The sequence below is a fragment of the Ctenocephalides felis genome, unplaced genomic scaffold (genome assembly GCF_003426905.1).
Source record: "Ctenocephalides felis isolate EL2017-DRISC unplaced genomic scaffold, ASM342690v1 CF-g0.4_SCAFFOLD_01604, whole genome shotgun sequence".
Taxonomy (NCBI): Eukaryota; Metazoa; Arthropoda; class Insecta; order Siphonaptera; family Pulicidae; genus Ctenocephalides; species Ctenocephalides felis.
The window spans coordinates 373180-394072 of NW_020537758.1; the positions used below are offsets into that span (position 1 = coordinate 373180).

Here is a 20893-nt window from a genome sequence, read left to right on the forward strand (position 1 = left end):
ATAACAAGAATCAGAAAAACCAATTTGCTGATTTTATGTTTTCACAAAATTCTGAATCGTTTGAAACCAAATTTGGAAAATTTATATGACTTAGTACGTGTTTGACGCTGAGCCGAATCTTTAAAATTAGCATGAAAAATTTCAAAACTTTTCTTCCACATTTTAGCCAAAAATCCTGAACCAATTTTGAAAATTCAAAAACCATTGTATATCGTGCTGATTAGTTTTTGGCGAAGATCGGCCCTGCTATTTAACCTAGAAAATAGCAATTTTCGATGCACAAACTATAATACTTCCCTTACACAACGAGGAGCCCTTTTTCGCTCTTGCCAGCTAGCCAGACATCAAAGACTTAAATTCTGTATAATTAATGTTCAGCATGAAATTTCATAATTAAAACTGCAGCTGTGCAAACACGCTAATTGCAAAAAATTACAAAAAATATCTTTTACGACGGAAAAGCAAGAAGAATGAAGCAGACACAAAGGCACATCGGTAGTAAACAAGGGCCAAACTAGATCAAAGGCCCAAGAAATAAAAAGAGATAAATTTCAGCAGCAAATTTAAAAGTACAGATTCTCAAATTAACCATAAAAATTTCCATAAAAATTCTAGCTGGAGCAAAGTGATATTTATCCACTAAAGTCTGCATTCAATTACGAATTATTCACAATATCAATATCAAAGTGTATATAACAGTTTCTACTAGATTTTAATAAATTTTATCTAGCATTTACTGATGTACACATATTATAATGTCCGGAATGAAAATTGTAAGTTATTTGGAGAAAACTAAAAAAATGTCCTAAATCCATATATTGCAAGTTATAAACATACTAAAGTCCGCATTTTAACTACGAATTATTCAAAATTTCAATATCGAAGTATAAAAAACCATTTCAACCGATTTTTTTGTAAATTTTATCTAGTTTTTGCTTATGTAAAAAATTATAATGTCCAGAATAAAAATAAAAGTTATTTGGAGAAAACTGAAAAAATGTCCTAAATCCGTATATTGCAAGTTATGGAAATACCAAAGTCCGCATTTTAACTACGAATTATTCAAAATTCAAATATCCAAGTGTAAATAACAGTTTTTACTACTTTTTAGTAATTTTTTTTTATTAATGCAAACATATAATCATGTACGGAATGAAAATTAAAGATATTAGGAGAAAACTAAAAACATGTCCCAAATCTATATATTGCAAGTTATGGAAATACTAAAGTCCGCATTTCAACTACGATTTATACAAAATTTCAATATCCAGGTGCATGTAACATTTTGGACTAAATTTTAGAATAGTTTATCTAGTTTTTACTAACGTAAACATATTATAATGTCCGAAATGAAAATTAAAAGTTATTTGACGAAAACTAAAAAAAATGTCCTAAATTCATATGTTGCAAGTTATTGAAATACTAAAGTCCGCATTTCAACTACGAATTATTCAAAATTACAATATCAAAGTGCATACAACAGTTTTTACTTGATTTTAGTAAATTTTATCTGTTTTTTTATTGATGTAAACATATTAAAACGTCCGGAATGAAAATTAAAAGTTATTTGAAGAAAACTAAGAAAATATCCTAAGGCCATTTATCACAAGTGTTCAAGACACTAAAGTCCGCATTTTAACTACAAATTATTCAAAATTTTAATATACAAGTGTAAATAATAATAGGTTCTGTCAGGTTTTAGTAAATTTATCTAGTTTTTACTGAATTATATAAAAACATAAGGTCTAGAGCAAAATTTCTAAAATATTCAAAGAAATGTTAGAAAATGTCCAAATTCACACATTGCTAAATACTCGTCTATTAACAGAAAAAGTTCCTATAAGATATTTAAATTATTATATAGGTGTGTATACAACTATTTTTCCTAACTTATAAAATGTAATTACGCTTATATTAAAAAATACAAATAAAATGTTCGGAACGAACAGTTTCTGTTATTTTAGAAATATCCTAACTTTACATATTGCTAATTATCAAAATACTAATTATACTGCATACTAGAATACGACAACGACAAACAACTAAATCAATTGAGTTTAAACAAAAAATACAAGCAAACTATTAATTCCATATGTAAACCGATTTTAAAGTTATTAGCGATCAAAAGCGGTGACTGATTATCTAGAAGTGAAACTTTTGCGTTTTGAAGAATTCTGAACATTTTTTCAAAGGTTTGACGAAAGTTCAGAAACCTTTAAACGCAAAAGTTTAACTTCTAGATGATCTTCATGCTTTTGATTGCTAGTAACTATAAAATCGGTTTACATATGGAATTAATAGATTTTAGCTTGTATTTTTTGTCCGGATACAAATTTTCGTCCACGGTTTCAAGAGCACGGATCAACCGATTTCAAAATACCATTTTACAAAAAAATTACAATTTTTACACAACTAGTTAACTTCCCTTAGGGCAAGTTAGAGTAATCGCAAAAGAATCGAAAATGAAAATTTTTATGTATCTTTACGTTTCAAAACCTTCTGAACATTTTGGCATACCTTAGAAAAAATGGATGTATGTGTGTGTGTATGTGTGTGTGTTAGGATACAAATTTTCGTCGACGATTTCGGGAACACGGATGAAGCGATTGAATAATTCAAAAAACATCCGATTCGTATTGATAAGGAGACATGCTGATTAGTTTTTGGCGAAGGCAGGTCTAGTCGTTCCGAAGATATGGGGCAAAAAGTGCCAAAAACGGTAACTCAGTTTTTAAGAGAACGGAGCGTCCAATTTGAATAATTCAAAAAACATTTTATTTGTATTAACTAAATGAACTGTTTAAATTTTCATGAAGGCAGGTCTAGCGGTTTCGGAGATCTAGTAAAAAGGCAAAAAAAATGTCATCTGGCGGTCAAAAATGATCATTAGACATATGCACATCAAATTATCAGATATTTTATAGAGATTTTAACAATAAGTATAAGTTTTGTTTGCATTCCTATGGGTTCCGTACCAATGTTTATTCTTTAGACGGCGACGCGGCGCTTACAACGCGCTTTGACATTTTGTCTCTATGCAGTTAAAGCAGTACGCCGCTATGAAAAAAAGTTCAAATCTTTCAAGATATGCCAAAATATAAAAAACATTTTTTCAAAAAAATAATTAAAAAAAAAAAAAAAAATTATTTTTTTAAAAAAAATTTTTTTTTTTCAAAAAAAAGTAATTTTTTGTCCAATTTATAGTTTCTCAAAAATCTTATTTTTTCGAAGTAAATTTCTTAAATGTCAATCGTTTTTAAAAAAATAATAATTTTTGGTACGGGAAGTTTCAGCAATTTGCCTTAAGGCACAATGCCTTAATTGCCTTATGACAGAATTCCACTTACAGCTAGTTTCATTATAATCTGACCTTGTCTCCGTGCTGGTATCTCTTGCCTTCTGCTTCGCAGCTGTCGGCGTGCCTGGTCGACGTCGCCGACGGCTGGCGCAGCATCGCGCTCGCGTCGTACCGCGCCTCCGACTGGAGCACCTCCAGGTCCGGAGGAGGCGACTGGGAGGGCTCCGTCGCGACATCGTTGCCGGGTGTCGAGATGTAGGATGGATGTGCGGTGGTGGTCGACGGACGAACCACTTCGAAATCACCTGGAAAAGAAAAGGTATATTAATAAAATCAAAAATTATGCTTATACATAAAAAATGAATCGCAAAATGTGTTGGTAAGCGCATAACTCAACAACGTCTGGAGTCCAGACTCTGGACCAATTTGGCCAATTCTTTTTTTTAAATGTGCGTTCAAGTCCAAGGATGCTTCTTACGGCGAGAAAATATAGAACAATTGCTAGGAAAACCCTAAAAACAGCCCTTTTCTTTATCTCACACAAACGTTTTCTAACAAACGTAGAATCAATTTAGGCTTTATTGCTATTATATAAAGTTGATATTAAATTACAAGCACTCACTGTATACTCTTCCTAAACGGTTACTCGGATTTTGATAAATCTTTCTGAAGTTTGTTAAGGAAATTTTCTAGGATGTATGTGATTATAAAATGTTGGGATATATGTGCAATATTGTACAAATAAACGGAAAAAATTGCAAAAACGACATGTCATTGTATGCATTGAAAACAAATGAAAACTATCATCTGCCAAAAAATTCAGTTTACTTATGAACCTAGACAATATTAGAATATGTATAATAAATTTGTGATTATGAATAAGAAAAATGAAATGTCTACATTATAATTGCCAAAAAGCAGCTGAGATGTACCAGAAATTAAAATAATATAAAATACAGTATATGTATGGCAGATTGAATGATACACATGTGGACAGGATATGACAAATTAATTCACTTAAAATATGAAATTAAGTAATAATCAGGGCCGGTCCTACTTTTAATGTGATGCATGCGAAAAATACGAGCGCACGCCTTAGGGGGCGCCAACACAAGATTCGGATTTTAAATTTTCAATATAGTTTTTTTTTTCAATATTTAATTTCTTTGCATCTTTTACTAATCTTCCCACAATATTTTTAAAATTCATACAAATTTTACTTTAGAACAACAAAATTGAAAAGTAGAGATGAATACATACAATTCGGCGCTCACAATATCGATTAAGAGAAGTTTAAGATGCAATTTTCGATATCTTAAAAAATTAAATTAATTTCATCCAACATTAAGTACCAGTGTTATGTTATAGTTATGGTTATGTTATACCGTTTAAAAGACTTCAATTTCCAATATAGTGAGGGAATTGAGGCTCATCATTTTATTTAAAGCAGTTCTACATTTAACATCGCTCATATTATAAATGTATTTGCATTTTGGCGTTAAGAGTAATTTAAAAAAAAACAACAATTATTACGACGTTCGTTCGTTCTTACGACGAAGAAAAATCGAATAATTGCCGGGAAAACTCTAAAAACAGCCCTTTTTTTCACATATAGTATTTTCATATTTTTGCCAGCGGATACGGAATATTTACTCAAGTCAATGGAGAGTTTTGGGTCTGAATTTTTTTACAGTGCTCCAATTCGTATGAAATTTTGAAATTAGGTTTATATTACTCTCAAGTTCAAAAGTGAAAATAATTTAGACTCCTTTGCCATTTCCCGGAGGGATGACATCCCTCTCAGTGGTGTAATTTCATTTTCTTCAAAATAACGTCGGATATCGATAAAAGAACTAATTATAAGAAAAAAAATGTTTTATAATGTTTTTCAAAATTTTTACTCATAAGCAGTTGTAAATTTAAGATCCATATGGGTGGATGTATATAATATATACATTTCGGTAGACTGTAAAAAAGCATAATAATTTATAACTAATTGGTAAATATCAGTATAGGTTATTTTAAAAAAATTGGACTTTTGAATTGTAACAATTAGTACAGGACAACGTCTGTCGGGTCATCTAGTTATATTCATAAAAGTATATCATTATAAATAACAAAATAAATGAGCACAGTAGGCAATGGGCGCCAAACGTAGTGTTTTAGCGTAGTGTCATTATAAAAAATTGTTTTTATGTCCCAAGTATATTTACTTATATATGTAATGAAAATATAATTTTTATCAACAATAATAAGCATTATTATGTTCGAGGAAAAAGTCCAAAATGAGTACGAGTGGATCGAAGTCATCCAAAAACCGTTCGGACCTGAATACCGCCTTGCCCTAGCCTTAATCGTTGCTTTGGACATATTTGTCGTTGTCTATGGAGCCAGGTTCAAAATATTATCAAAACTATTATAATTAAATTTTCCAAGATTTAACCATTATGATGTCAAGCATCGTTCACATAAATTTTCACTTTAAAATATAGATAGCAATATATGAAAATTGCCATTTTCCGACATTGCTGCATCAATAAAAAAACTATCAGTATTGCAGAAATTGTAATATAAATTCATCACATAAAGATAAGATAACCATAAGGATAGGATTAACGGATAGGTTGAAAATTACCATATATTATATATGAAATCTTATATTTAGTTATGGTGAAGCATATTCAGACAACTACGAGTACTTGTTCATGACAATGAATTTGATATTCGCCGGAGATGTTATTTTGCGAATTTTTAATAAATGTTTTAGAAAGTCCAATGAATGTAAGTACATTTAATAATATCTATGCATTTAACAAAACATATCCTATCCTAGAAAAATTATCTTGCAGATATCGATGGCATGTTCCTGTTGCTAATTTTAGATATAATAGCTGTTTTGCCATTAGGTGAGTTGGAATAAACATTTTTAAGATAGTAGTAACGCAAAAAATCATAAATTTCCTTTCCCAGGTTGGCTATACTATCTCTTTGTTTCTCATGAGGGTTACTACGGTCATTTCTGGTTGCTAAAACTGAATGAACTCCTTCGAAGCCATCGAATCGTGACTTACATCATAACAAAACCGATAGACGATAGGTTCTATTCGACAAAAATGATTATGTGGCACGTCATATGCATGTTGCTAACAGCACAAATATTATCAGCAATCTGGTATCACATTGGTATGATATACAAACACCCCTTAAGCATTCCAAAAAAAAATTCTTAATTAACTTCCCGAAGGAGAAGTTAATGTTTTATTTCATTTATTAATTTCAGCCAATTTTTTTCAGGTGATAAAACTTTCCGATCCAGCTGGACTATGGGTGCTGCTGAAAAAACTTTTGATGAGTCGGATCCTCTAAATTGGTACCAGTTATCATTTTCGTGTATGTTGTCATTGGTGACACATTTTTGGAATATTGATTTCCTACCAGTGACCTTGCTGGAACGCGCTTTTTATGCCGTAAGAACATAATTAACTGACTTAGTGCCGAATATTTGCATTTATTTCATTTTCTCCCAGTTGGGGGTGAGTATAGCCTTCATGATCCACTTTGGCCTCTTCACCATGAGACTGTGCACCTCCTTCTACGTGGTCAGCTGTGGAAGATTGTGGAAAGTCCATGAAAGACTTGTGGTGCTTCGATATTGTGATAACAACAATATCAGTAATGATTTGAAAAGAAGAGCCATCAGGTATAATAATGAGCTGTGGCACAGGAAATACTGGTACAGGTGATAGAATTTCCAAAAATTGAACCGGCAAATAATTGACAAAATTGTATTTTGTGGTTTAGAAATTATTTAATAAAGCGTTTGCAAATACCGAGAAGTATGGAGATTGCGATGCTTTTGGACGACTGCAGAGGTGCTATCAAACATTCTACAGTTTTTTGTGAGTTGCCGATGAAGATCAAGAGACTGCTTTGTCAAGGATTTAAATATCAGGCACGATAGTAACATACAATTCAAACTAGTGGTGTGTGGTATCGTGCCTTAAGGCAAACTGCTGGAACTTCCCGTACCGTAATGAAATATTCGAGAAATTTTAAACGTTTTCAAATTACGAATTACAAATACTGTAACTTTCATTATTTTTGCTATCTTGTTATATCTGAAGAAATCAAATGTAAATCATAAATCAATTTATCTCCAGAACGTTAACAATCGTCTATTTACTATCGTCGAATTCAATTTGAAAAAAAAAAATAGTTGCCTAAAAGTTACTCAAAATTGAAAAAGTGCTCCGGTATAGTCAAAGTCTAAAATCGCGTTTGCAAATAATTCTGTACACATTTTCACTTATACTGTGCTTATCTTGGCGGCACTTTCACATTTTGGGTAAACATTTGTACCAGAGTGGCGCTTAGACTGTGCTTAGCCTGGGTCATTTTTTGAATGGAAAATAAAAAAAGATGTAATAATTTTTTATATTCAAAAGCAATTGTTTTGTCAATACAAGCAGAAAGTTTTTTAGATCATTCAAATCGGACGCTTAGTTCACTCAAAAACTGCCATTTTTTGCACATTTAGCTCTGTATCTTTGAAATAAAGGGACCTGTCTTTGCCAAAAACTAATCACCTCATCTCCCAATCATTACAAATTGAATGTTTTTAGATCATTCAAATCCGATACTCGGTTCTCTCAAAAACTCGATTTGTATTTCCTGCACTCTTTGCATCGTATCTTCTTAACGTTTGGACCTGCCTTTGCCAAAAACTAATCAGCACATCTTCCTATCAATAGGAATCGAATGTTTTTTAAACCATTCAAATCGGTTGATCCGTGCGCCCGAAAACGTGGACGAAAAAATGCGGACAAACAAAACACCCACACACACATCCATTTTATCTGAGGTATGCCAAAATGTTCAGAAACCTTCAAAACGTCGAGAAATGCAAAAATTTCCATTTTCGATTTTCGGCCGATTACTATAACTACCCTACGGAAGTTAACAAGATTACAAATGTAATTCACATTTGTTTCATCATTATTTTCAATCCAGTCTTAACTATTCAGCTATTTGTTTTTCACCCTTTCCCCATATTTTTCACTTCTATTTATTTTCAACCATCCATTTCATTCCACCTAATCCAGTTGGTTGTTTTAACATTCACCCCTTACCCCTTATCAGGTGGTAACACCTGGTGAATATCTTTACCACGAAGGTGATTTGCGCGATCGGATGATCTACATCCGATGTGGCGTCCTGATGGTCATGTCCAACGAAGATGAAAACACATCCGTTCTGAATTTGACGGCCGGAAGTATCCTGGGCGAGGTCAACCTGGTTTACCCTGGTGAGAGTAGTGTCGAAATACGAGCCAAAACCGTGACAGTACTTCAGGTTGGGCACATTTCTTAATGGTAAAAGATTCCTAATTATGTTATTTGTTGTTTTTGCAGTATATAACAATGACAGATTGCTATGCCGTTTTGGATCACCATGCGAGCAATGTAGCAACTGAACTCCATAAGTATAAAGAACTTTAACCTACTGTTTTAGTTATCTCTAATTCTATGTATCAGCTACTTTATAATTTCAGATATTATACAGAAAAAGTGAAAAAAGCTCGAAAAGCTCAGTTGCTTAAACAGAACATGCAGCAAAACACAATAGACATTAAACCTGACGTCAAACGGTTTAAAGAAAGATGGTATTACGTCTATTGGTCAGTTGGCAAAACCAATTCATAGTCTGGTTCCATTACTAGCTATCCAATTTTTTTCAGGAATTTGAAAAAAACAAAAGCGCTTCCGCCTTTCGAGTCTGAACTGGACGGTAAGTACATCATGGAGAATCTATGTTTAGTAGCCTTGGAGTTATCAGGAACAGGTAATAGAAAACACAACAGATTCATGATAATAACCCCTACTTTTATGTCTGTATGGGACAAACTCATGCTGATTACCATTGGCGTAGCCTGTATTTTGATCCCATACTACATGTCGTTCAATATTGATCCAAACATCATTGTGAGTATCATAAACAATACATGAAAAACGTTTGATGTGATAAATTTAAGACTTTTTATCTGTGCAGGTTAACAGCATTCTTTTAACCATTGACATGATGTATATCCTGGATGTAGTGATTCAGTTGTTATCCCCTATGGAAGATGATTGTAGCACCAAATCTCTGACATTTCTTCAAATTTTGGATTACCATTTTCAAAGTTTTACATTTCTGATAGACTTATTCGCCGCGTTTCCTTTCAACTGGCTTCTTCTACTAGACCCGGACAGTCGACCAGCATTGGGCAGAGCCAATAGGCTTGTGAAAATTTACAAAATTTATAAGTAATTATAAAAATCAATTGTGACTCTAATTAAACATTTAGTAATCATACTATATTTTCATTAGGGCTTTCGATAAAATCGAGAAAAATGTCAACAATAGTTTGGTGTGTTGGAAAAAATTCAAGTTCTCATTTACTCATTTTATTGCTGGACACTGGTTGACGTGCTTCTTGTACTTGCTGGTCTGCACCGGAGACGTCTGTCCGGAAACATCGTGGCCCATAAATGTGATTCCTAGCAGTTTAAGAATCACTGACGCGTAAATAGTTGTACAAAATAATGACCAAATTTTCTATTTTATAACATTTTTCTGTTCCAGGAATTGGTACAAAATGTGCTACAATTGGCTGTGGACTCGTGATACTTTCTTGTCGTCTCAGGGCAGAAAACCTTGGAGAGTCCAGGATATCTTCATGACCAATGTTACAAGCATAATCTCCTATGTACTGATCACATACTACTTTGCCAATTTAATAGCAATATTTGGACTACAGTTTCAAATCGAACAGTGCTATTATCAATTGCTCATGGTCGTCCGAAAGTAATACTAATTCGAAACCAACTATAATAATACATTTATTAATTCTCTCATTTTTTTTTAGATTTCTCAGAAACCACGGATTATCTTTATACGCAGAACATAGAATTCAAGAAATACTTCTAACTCAGTTGGAATATGATTTCGCTTACGAAATCATTCTCGTAAGTTACAACAAACTATTCGTTATAAAAATTCCACGATGAATCATTTGACGTTATTCATCAAGGATAAAAAGATTACGTTCTTCTTGAACCGCGATTTGACAAGGGAAATCTTATATCACTTGCCTGTATTACGAGAGACTCAATTGTTTCGAGGAATGCCTGATAAATTTCTAGAAGATGTATCAGAATACATGAGACAAATTTTTGTTCTTCCTGGGACAGTATTGACACCTCCTGGATACGCTGTGGATTTTCTTCAGATTATTGTCAGGGGAAACTGCGAACTCACATTCAAGTATGTAATAGATACATGAGCCTTTTTTTAAATATTCAAATATCTATAAATTATTCCAGGACCGGATATTTCCAGGATGAAGCACCTATAACCTTAGGCCCATCTGACTGCTTTCCACTTATAGAATGGTTGCACGAATTACCTTTTTCATACGAAGTAATATCAATTTTTTTTGGAATAAATTTATTTTAAAATTACAACTTTCACTCATTCCCAGGTAGTGGCTACAACCTTTGTAGAAGTCTTACTTCTGCCCAAGACAAGCTTCGAAAAAGTCCTGATAAAGCACCCATTGGTGCAGGAATATTTTCAATTTGCGATTAACAGACATTGGAATAAATTTCAGTATATGTTTTTGAAAGATGGCATGAAATTCCCACACGAGCACACACAGTGAGAACAAAAAAATAGAAAAAATATAGATAACAGGGTCTTTCTGATTCAGCTTCATAACATACAAGTGACGTTGCAGTATATGTGAAAACTGCCTAAAAGCACAGCAAGTACATGACATTTTGACAGTAATCAGAATGATTCAGTAGCATAATGTATGGAAGTTGGAGCAGAATCGGCCCATAAAGTTATTTAGTTCCATTAAAAAGTGTCTTCGATTTTTTAACCCGCATTTCCTTAGTTGCCAGCCTAACACATTTTACAAAAATCAGGTACAATATTCTTTCAGGTTTTCCAACTATCATTACGAACATTTGTATCGAATCGAAGCCATTGAAAAGTTTACCAAAAAGAAGCATTTCAAAAACGATATAAAATCAAGTTCCTGGTACGATTGAAAAAAACTCATGTTGACTCGCCAATTGCACTTATTTACCAAATTTTTCAGTTACATGAACTGGACAATTCACTGCAGCGGCCAATTTGCTTATTACTGGGAAGTTGGAAGAGTATTTTTTGCACTTTGTACCATTATAGTGTATCCATTATCTTTTGGATGCTTTCCAAAAAGCGTTTTCTTGACATTTCTCCTTATCGTATTGGATCTGACATCCTGGGCTGATATTTTTATCAGGTTCCACATGAGCTATTATAACAAGCAAGGTAAGGATAACACGAGAAGATGACTTTGAATCGTTTTATGAATTAGAGTGTCTAATTTTCAGGTGTGCTGGTGTATGATATCCGAAAATGTGCACTTCACTACTTGTCTAGTGCATTCGTCATAGATGTCCTGGCAACGATGCCCTTTTTCATTTTGCCTATAAGCTACGAATTCAAGGCCCTTTTGAGTGTCACCAGCAGGATGTTTCAGGTTTACAGGTCATCCTCGAACCACAAATAAATTAATGAAATAGCAAATTGCAGTGCAAATTGCACCTAGACAATTAGATACCTCGTTCAAAGCTCAACACAACATTTACAACAAATTCAAGATTTAACTATCTTATATTTATAATAAAAATTATAATTTATTTAATAAATATTTATATTGATATTTGTAGACCAATACGCTTTTACGATTACCACATGAGGCAAATACTCATATATCGATATCGGTAAGTAAAAGATTAATAAGATTTAAATATATATATATATATATATATATATATATATATATATATATATTAATTCGTTTGCAAAGGTTTGTATTTACAAAATTCACGGTGCTTTTCGTACTAATGTTGAATGCTATGGCCAGTCTTGCAGCAGTTTTCAGTTGTCCCGAAATTTACGAGGTTAGTAAAACATCAATAATTATGGTATAGTAATGATTGATAGGAATATTCAATCTGTTATTTTTTAGGGAAAAATTGGAACGGGAGAAAAGTGTAACAATTATGAGAATTGGTTCACCAAAACTGATTTCTACGATGAACCAGCCGATTCCAAAAGGATTTTTGTGGTGAGCTTCAAATGATCATATCATAATATGAATATATATTTATAATATTATACATAGATGTGTAATCAATTGACTAGGTGGCCGAACTATACGTGCTAACCAGACTCGTGAGCAATAATTTGGGAATATTTTCACCATCAGCGGAAGAACTGTCCTGGTACCTGGTTGTGCTTCATGTCGTCCTGTTCCTTCGATACATGTCGTATGCCTATTTGTGTGGTTATAGGGCATCCTGTAATTGCAGAATTGCTAAATATCGGTGAGAACTTTTAAATAACTAGTCAATAGCTAGTACGTGTTTTGGAAATTCATTTTAGCCAATATATTTCTACTATATATTACTAGATCAAAAATCCGATCGGTGAAGAAGTTTTTCAACTTCGAGCAAGTTCCTGCAGATTTAAAACAGAAAATGCTAAAGTACGCAAACGAATACTTGATTAAAAACGATAACGAAGAAATTATGAATATTTTGGAAAAAATGCACCCAGTTCTAGGCCAAGACATCAGCATGAGGCTGTTTGGGCCAGACCTTCTGCAATTTGATATTTTCGAAGGGAGCACGACAGGGTTCATGCGCTCCCTCAGCACAATGGTAAAATAACAAGTAATTAGTTATAGGTAAATTATCGAATTCATCAATAACCATTCATTTATACATGGTTTTCACATGGCTATCTGGCTACCTGGGTACCTGGCTACCTATCTACCTAGCTATCTACTCCTATTTACCTATATTTCTGTCTAAAAACTAATCAGCAAATCTCCCCATCAGTAGTAAAATGGAATCATTCAAATCGGTTGATCCGTGCTCCCAAAATCGTGTACAAAAAATTGCATACATACAACACACACATTTTTTAAAAAAATGTCAAAATTTTCAGAAGACCTTATAAAATGTAAGGACATGCAAAATGTTCATTAACGTAGAATAGTTACAGTAATGAGCCGAAAATCGAAAATGAAAATTTTGCATTTCTCGACGTTTTGAACGTTTCTGAACATTTTGGCATACTTCTGAAAAAATGGATGTGTGTGTGTGTGTGTTTTGTATGTCCGCATTTTCATCCACGTTTTCGGGCGCACAGATCAACCGATTTGAATGGTTTAAAAAACGTTCGATACCTATTGATAGGGAGATGTGCTCAGTGGTGTTGTCGAGCCGGAACGCGCCGGAACGTCGTTCCGGCAAATCATTTTTGGGGCGGAACGCGTTCCGGCAAAAAAAGATATAAAAAAATCGCTACATACAGAAAATGATTTAATAAGTATATTTTATAAATTATTATTCAACTAATTTTTATTAAATGTTCTTATTATTGTAATAAACGTCGTTCCGGCAAATCATTTTTGGGGCGGAACGCGTTCCGGCAAGAAAAAATATAAAAAAATCGCTACATACAGAAAATGATTTAATAAGTAAATTTTATACGTTATTATTCAACTAATTTTTATTAAATGTTATTATTGTAATAAACATACATACATGTGCACAAAATGGGTTTTGTAATAATTTTTGTTTCTTTCCTTTTCGAACGGAACCGGAAAAAACATGAAAACTTGTTTTAGAACCGGTTTTTAAATTTTAGCGTTCCGGCAAAAAATATTAGCACAACACCACTGGTTTTATCAAAGTTGTTTTTAATTTAGTAACAAATTGAGGTGTATGAACTGAAATATTAATTACAATCCAGTAGTGTATTTCAAATTTCACATATGTTACTTTAAGACCGAAAAGTGTCCGACACCCTAATATTGCGGATATAAGTTGGACTTGTTTCGGACATAGCGGGCGTTAGTTAAAAATTAAAAGCAATTCTATAAATACAAAAGCATAAGAACTCTTTTGCTTTTAATTAAATTAAAAAAAATAATATTTTAATAATTCGATGAATTTTTTGCCATCTAAGGCAAAAATATAAGCCGTTCGATCGCTTGTAAATTTTTACAATCCAAGATCTATTGGTAATTTTTTTAATCATTGTTTTATTGACATTTATTTAGTGGTAAATTAGTTGACAATTTATAGCAAAAGCGTTAACCTGATAGACTTATCGTCTCAATTTCGGCCTACAATTTGAGATTTGTATGCATATTCATAGAAACTTTGATCTTTTGAAAATCTGATGAAGGTTCTGTGGAATTGATGATCACTCGATTATTTTAACCTGGTAGTAGATTAAAAAATTGTACTCCTAGACTAGTAATTCCCAACGTGGGGCGCTCGCCCCACAGAAAAATCCATTTTTAAATTCAGAAGGGGGAGGCAAATTAAAAAATTTGCCGACTTTAACCCACTTGCTTTGGGTGATTTGAATATAATTTGTAAATACTGTTAAAAATTTGTTAAACATATTATGATCAATTTTTCCATATATATTTCCATAGCTTAGGTTACGGATCCCTTTCTAAACCCCCTATAGAGAAAACAAATTATATTTTTACTATCGATTTTTTATGATTTGTTTATTGATATTTTATTATTACATAAAAAAAATAATTAAAAAAAAATAGAATTCGCAAAGTTATGAGCAGTCAAAGTGCGGGCTCAAAAAAAAGGGGGCGTCCTGGGGTGCATGGTTCCAACCCTCCTGGTGATCCGAAACATAAATAGATGGATTCTTAATTATTATAGATGCCGCTATCGTATGAACCTTGGATAAGTTAAAAAAAAAATTTTGTTTGAATGGCGACAGTTTGAAAAAAAATTTTTTTCATGTTTTTTTTAACAATCCCGAATTTTTTAAAAATACTAAATGAAAAGTTATAGTTTTGGGAAAGGTCCATGCGATAAAGCGATGTATGGAGAAGATCCTCTCCAAATTTGAAGTAAATCGGTTCATTAGAACTCGAGATATCCTTACCCAAAGTTTTAAGTTACTCAAACATTTAATAAAATTTATAGTTCTATGTCTATTATATGTTATATGTCGCATAGTGCACACATTCGTTTAAAAGTGCAGTAATTAATTTCTTATGAAGTGATAACGGCAAAGGCAGCAGTAAGGTGTAATCGACGCCTTAACGGATATTTTAGATATTTAATACCGAGATAAACTTTCTTATAGAAAAAATAATATTCATAAATTAAATCTTATATCTTATAATTCTTATCTCATCTTATCTTATAATCTTACATAAATTCGCATCTCTTATACGCTAACACCTACATCATAGGTTCCTATTCGTGTATTTCTATAGCCTTACGTATGTCTATACGTTGCATTCTATACTACATGCCTTACATCTATACTATGCGCTATATTTCATCACATACTCTCAAATCCCTACATTGTATACCGAATACACCTAACCTATATCTACTATATATCCTATCACCTATATTTTTTTTACACGCTACATTAACCCTACCGAGAATCGAACCCGGGTCCGCCGCGTGGAACGCGACGACCTTAGCCACTACACCACCGTAGCGCTACAATCAACCGTCTTCTTTCGCGTGTCGTCGCGCCACCTCAGTATTAATTATCTAATTAGAAAATAACCCGCGGAAACAACAGTGCGTCCCATATTATATTATTAATGGGGGTACCCGATAGGGTAGTGGTTAAGGTGCGCGACTTCCACGCGGAGGTCCCGGGTTCAATTCCCGGTATAGACAATAGATAATATATATAATAGGTAGAGATAATACATATGGCGTAAGGTAAACCTATATAATATAGGTGAATATACAAATTAGACAGTAGTATTTATAAGAAGTAAAAGGTATGTAGGTATATAATAAGTTAATGACGGTATAGGTATCTCACGGTATGATAGATAATAGATATCTATCTACGATATAGATTAATATAATATAGTATGATAGCTAATAGGTTATCTATCATATTATTAGGTTATCTTATAAAGTATTGTAATAAATCTTGAGTACGTTTATATCATAATAAATACATGTAGGTATTAATGAATACAAATAATACCAGAATAAATATAATCAATGTCATTGAAGAATATAAATTATGTACTCAATGATTCCCTCATACTTGTACAATTTAATGTATAGACTAGCTGTATATAATAGAGTTAATTATATAATAAGTCTATATATTACATTTTTGAGGTCTTATCGAAATATATCAAATTTTTTGAACCGGATTTTAAATTTTAGCGTTCCGGCAAAAAAAATATTAGCACAACACCACTGGATGTGCTGATTAGTTTTTAGTAAAGGCAGGTCCAGCCGTTATGGAGATACGATGTAAAAAGTGCAGAAAATACAAATCGAGTTTTTGAAAGAACGGAGTATCGAATTTGAATGGTCTAAAAAACATTCAATTTGTAATGATTGGGAGAAGTGGTGATTAGTTTTTGGCAAAGACAGGTTCCGCCATTTTGAAGATACAGAGCTAAATGTGCAAAAAATGGCAGTTTTTGAGTGAACTAAGCGTCCGATTTGAATGATCTAAAAAACTTTCTGCTTGTTTTGACAAAACAATTGAGGATAAAAAAAATTTACATCTTTTTTTATTTTCCATAAAATATTTTTGTAATTTCGGATTAAAAATTGAAAAAATGACCCAGACTGAGCACAGTCTAAGCAACAGTCTCTGGTACAAATATTTACCCAAGTACGTTTAGACTATTTATGCACTGCAGCACTGTTTCAATTTTTTGAAAACTATTGAAAAATGTGAAAATGCCGCCAAGCTAAGCACAGTATAAGTGAAATTGTCGCACAGAATTATTTGCAAATGCGACTGTGACTATACGGGGGCACTTTTTCAATTTTGTGTAAATTAGTTAGGCAACTATTTTTTTTTTAAATTAAATTCGAAATGAAATGACGATTGTTAATGTTCTGGAGATAAATTGATTTATGATTTAAATTTGATTTGCTCAGATATAACAAGATAGCAAAAATAGTGAAAGTTACAGTATTTGTAATAATATATTTGAAAACGTTTAAAAGTTCCAGCAATTTGCCTTAAGGCACGATGTCATACACCACTAATTTTTGATTGTTTTGCGATTACTATAACCTATTACGGAAAGTTAAAAAATGATATATAAAAAGACTTATTTATAGGTTAAGGAAGTCTCTTATCCGGCAAGGACTGTAATTATAGAAACGAATATGGTGCATGGCGACTTATTTATGATTAAAAAAGGGCAAGTAGATGTCTCTATTGGAGTATCGACTAATGTTACGACCATTGGAAAGGGTATAAAAACGTAAGTACCTTGAAAATTACTACAGAGGACTATACATGTATCAATTATCCCCCAGGTGCGATATTTGGCTGCCTAGAAAACGCAAAGTACATACGCCAACAGCTGAGATTCACTTCCACCACAGAGGTGGATTTATTAGTGATAAACGGCCAAGAATTTGTACAACTTGCCAACAAGTAACAACAAACGTAATACAATAATTATAATAACTGTGACTAATCTTTGTTTGTTAAATCAGGCATGAAGTCGTCAAAGAAATGCTGAAGGTTAACATGACGCCACCCGGAGAATTCATAGTACCCGCGCCAAAAGAAAACCTGGAGGCAGAAGATAGGAGAGCGTCATCAGCTTCTAAACGTAGAAGGTTGTGGACAAAAATGCTCCCGAATTACAAAATTCTGATTGATCCATTTTTTTCCAGTTTGGGCAGTTGGAGCATCAAACGTGCAGGTTTGACTTTACTGGAGCGTGTCATTCTGCGCAGCTCTTTCGATTACGAATCGAAAAAGGACTCCAGAAAGTACCCCTTGGCCATTGAGAAATTCCGCTTCATTGGTCCCATGCAAAAAGTCCTCATGTGCTTCATATCCATTATGTTAATCTGTGAAGCCCAAATTTCGCATTACACGATGTGGTATTATGTTTTCATCATCTCCGTGTATGTCATGGATGCACTTTTCATCATCAGGTGAGATAAGTAAAACAATAAATCCACAAAACAAATTCACATATGGATAATATTTTCAGGTTGATAGTGAGCAAATTTTTTAAGATTCCTGACCCTAATTGGTTATTTTGGATGCAAGTCATTTCAATCATCCCACTTGAAATATTTTATTATATAGGCTTCGGTTTTTGGACAGGTAACAGGTCGATTATCATAATTTTGATGCTGAATCGATGTTTGAGAATATTTTTGATGTATGTGGAATCGAAGCATATTTGGAGAGAATTGAATGTCAGGCCTTTTTGTTTCTCTTTGTCGATTGCTCTGTGGCTCATTATGTGGAGTCAGGTGAGATAATAATACTTTTAACTACAAATAATAGTAAAAAACAGAATCGAGCCATGATGAGTATATTCGTCAAATAACGCGGCTGCAATTGTATGAATTCTTGATAAATTTAATTTTATTTTATGTTTAAATTTTATCACGACTGTTTGGTTAACAATCGTTCAACAAATCGCAAAATCTATAATAATGGAATAAATTACTGTTGCAATTACTGAGGCAGTTAAAGTTTATCGACAATTTATTGAAGTAAAACTTCTTTAGATTATAACTTTTAACGATATGAAACTGACAATAGGACAAAAGCTCGTAAATTCTAATTCATCAGTGGCCGAGGTCATCATTTGACTACAGTTGACACGATTGGTCGTTCAATGATTAAAAACCAGAAAAATTGTAATTTTTGTGTTTATTGTAGAATTTTGTAGTTCTAGTACGATGTACTTTGATATGTCTACTATGAAGACAAATACTATAATCGAATTTTCAATAAACATTTGAGATATTTAAAATTGTATGAGAAAAGAATGTATCTAGAAAATCATATGTGGTTTTAAGTGACACGCTGAAGGAGTAAAGTTTAGAAACGTATTGTAATTTTTGTATTTGTTTTAGAATGTTGTAATTTTAGTATGATGTACTTTGATGTGTCTACTGTAAAAACAAATACTAAAACTAACAAGTCATCTAACAAACATTTGAGATATTCAAAATTTCACGAAAAAAGTACCCTCCAGAAACTAGATATGTTTCGTGCTGAAAGAGTAAAGTTCAGAATTTTTTTAAAAATAATTCAGGATACTTCAGAACGTTGTTATATATTATACCCAAATATGTCAATTATAAATACAATTACTAAATCTAATAAGTCATCTAATAAACATTTGAGATATTTACAATTCCATGAGAAAAGTACCCTCTAGAAACTATATATGTGTTTCGTGCTGAAAGAATAAAGTTTAGAAATTTTTGATTCAATTAATGACAAACAAATAAAAAACTCACGAAAGGACAATAGACTGAAAGTTGGGATCAGTTAAAAATATTGACAAACTAGTGCCTTAAGGCAAATTGCTGGAACTTCCCGTACTGAATGTTTTCAAATAGATTATTATAAATATTGTAACATTGTTTAATATTTATAAGAATTATATAAACTGAAATGCAAAGTTGAAATTATTTGTTTAAAGTATATTAGAACTATAGTCAGAATTAAAAATAAAATCTGAATTATTTTCGATATACAAAAAATTAAAAAAAAAAAATGTGACAATTTTTTTTTTCCAAAATCAATTATTTTGTTAAGACAAGCATAAAGTTTTTTGAATCATTCAAATCGGACGCTTAGTTCTCTCAAAAACTGCCATTTTTTACATATTTAGCTCCGTATCTTCGAAATGGCTGGGCCTGCCTTTGCCAAAAACTAATAAACACTTCTCCCAATCATTACTAATTGAATGTTTTTTAGATCATTCAAATCGGATACTCCGTTCTCTCAAAAAGTCGATTTCTATTTTCTGCACTCTTTGTTCCGTATCCTCGAAACGGCTGGACCTGCCTTTGCTAAAAACTAATCAGCTCTTTTCCCTATCGATAGGAATCGAATGTTTTTTGAACCATTCAAATCGGTTGATCCGTGCGCCCGAAAACGTGACTGGAAATTTGTATCCATACATACATACATACACACACACACATCAATTTTTTCTGAGGTATGCCAAAATGTTCAGAAACCTTCAAAACGTCGAGAAATGTAAAAATTTTCAATTTCGATTTTCGGCCCATTACAATAACTTACCCTACGGGAAGTTAATAAAAAGTTAAGAGGTAGGCAAGCAGACAATTACACAATTAGACAGGTAAACAGAAAGGACGTGTAGGATATAAACAAATCATTTGTCAATTTATTACATTTGTAGGTTTTTGGGGCCGTATATTCCACGTCGCCTTCGTGTACCGTTCGAGGTTGCGACTACAGCGAAAGGATAACCTACCAAACAGGAGTCACCGTATCGGTGGACAAGACCACGGAAGGCCTCCTCGACACTTGGCTGCACCTCACCTCGGTCTACGTCAATGTGCAATTCAAATGTGGGGGAATGAGAAGGGTAAGGGTAAAAAAAACTCCAAGACTCCAATAATTTTTTTGTATGTTAATAATTTTTCCTCAGATAAGGATCAAATCAAACTGGGACCTGATCATGATGATATTCTTCCTCATATG

At 32.7% G+C, this 20893-nt stretch overlaps 1 protein-coding gene across 3 annotated transcripts in view; it reads right to left on the reverse strand.

The window, feature by feature from the left end:
• The window catches only part of LOC113373026, a 56140-nt gene that overhangs the window by 21868 nt on the left and 13379 nt on the right, over positions 1–20893 (reverse strand). For all 3 annotated transcript variants that reach the window (XM_026613361.1, XM_026613363.1, XM_026613362.1), the window contains one exon: positions 3371–3603. In XM_026613361.1, coding sequence (XP_026469146.1) covers positions 3371–3603 — 233 coding nt within the window. The remainder of the gene's footprint in view (positions 1–3370; positions 3604–20893) is intronic.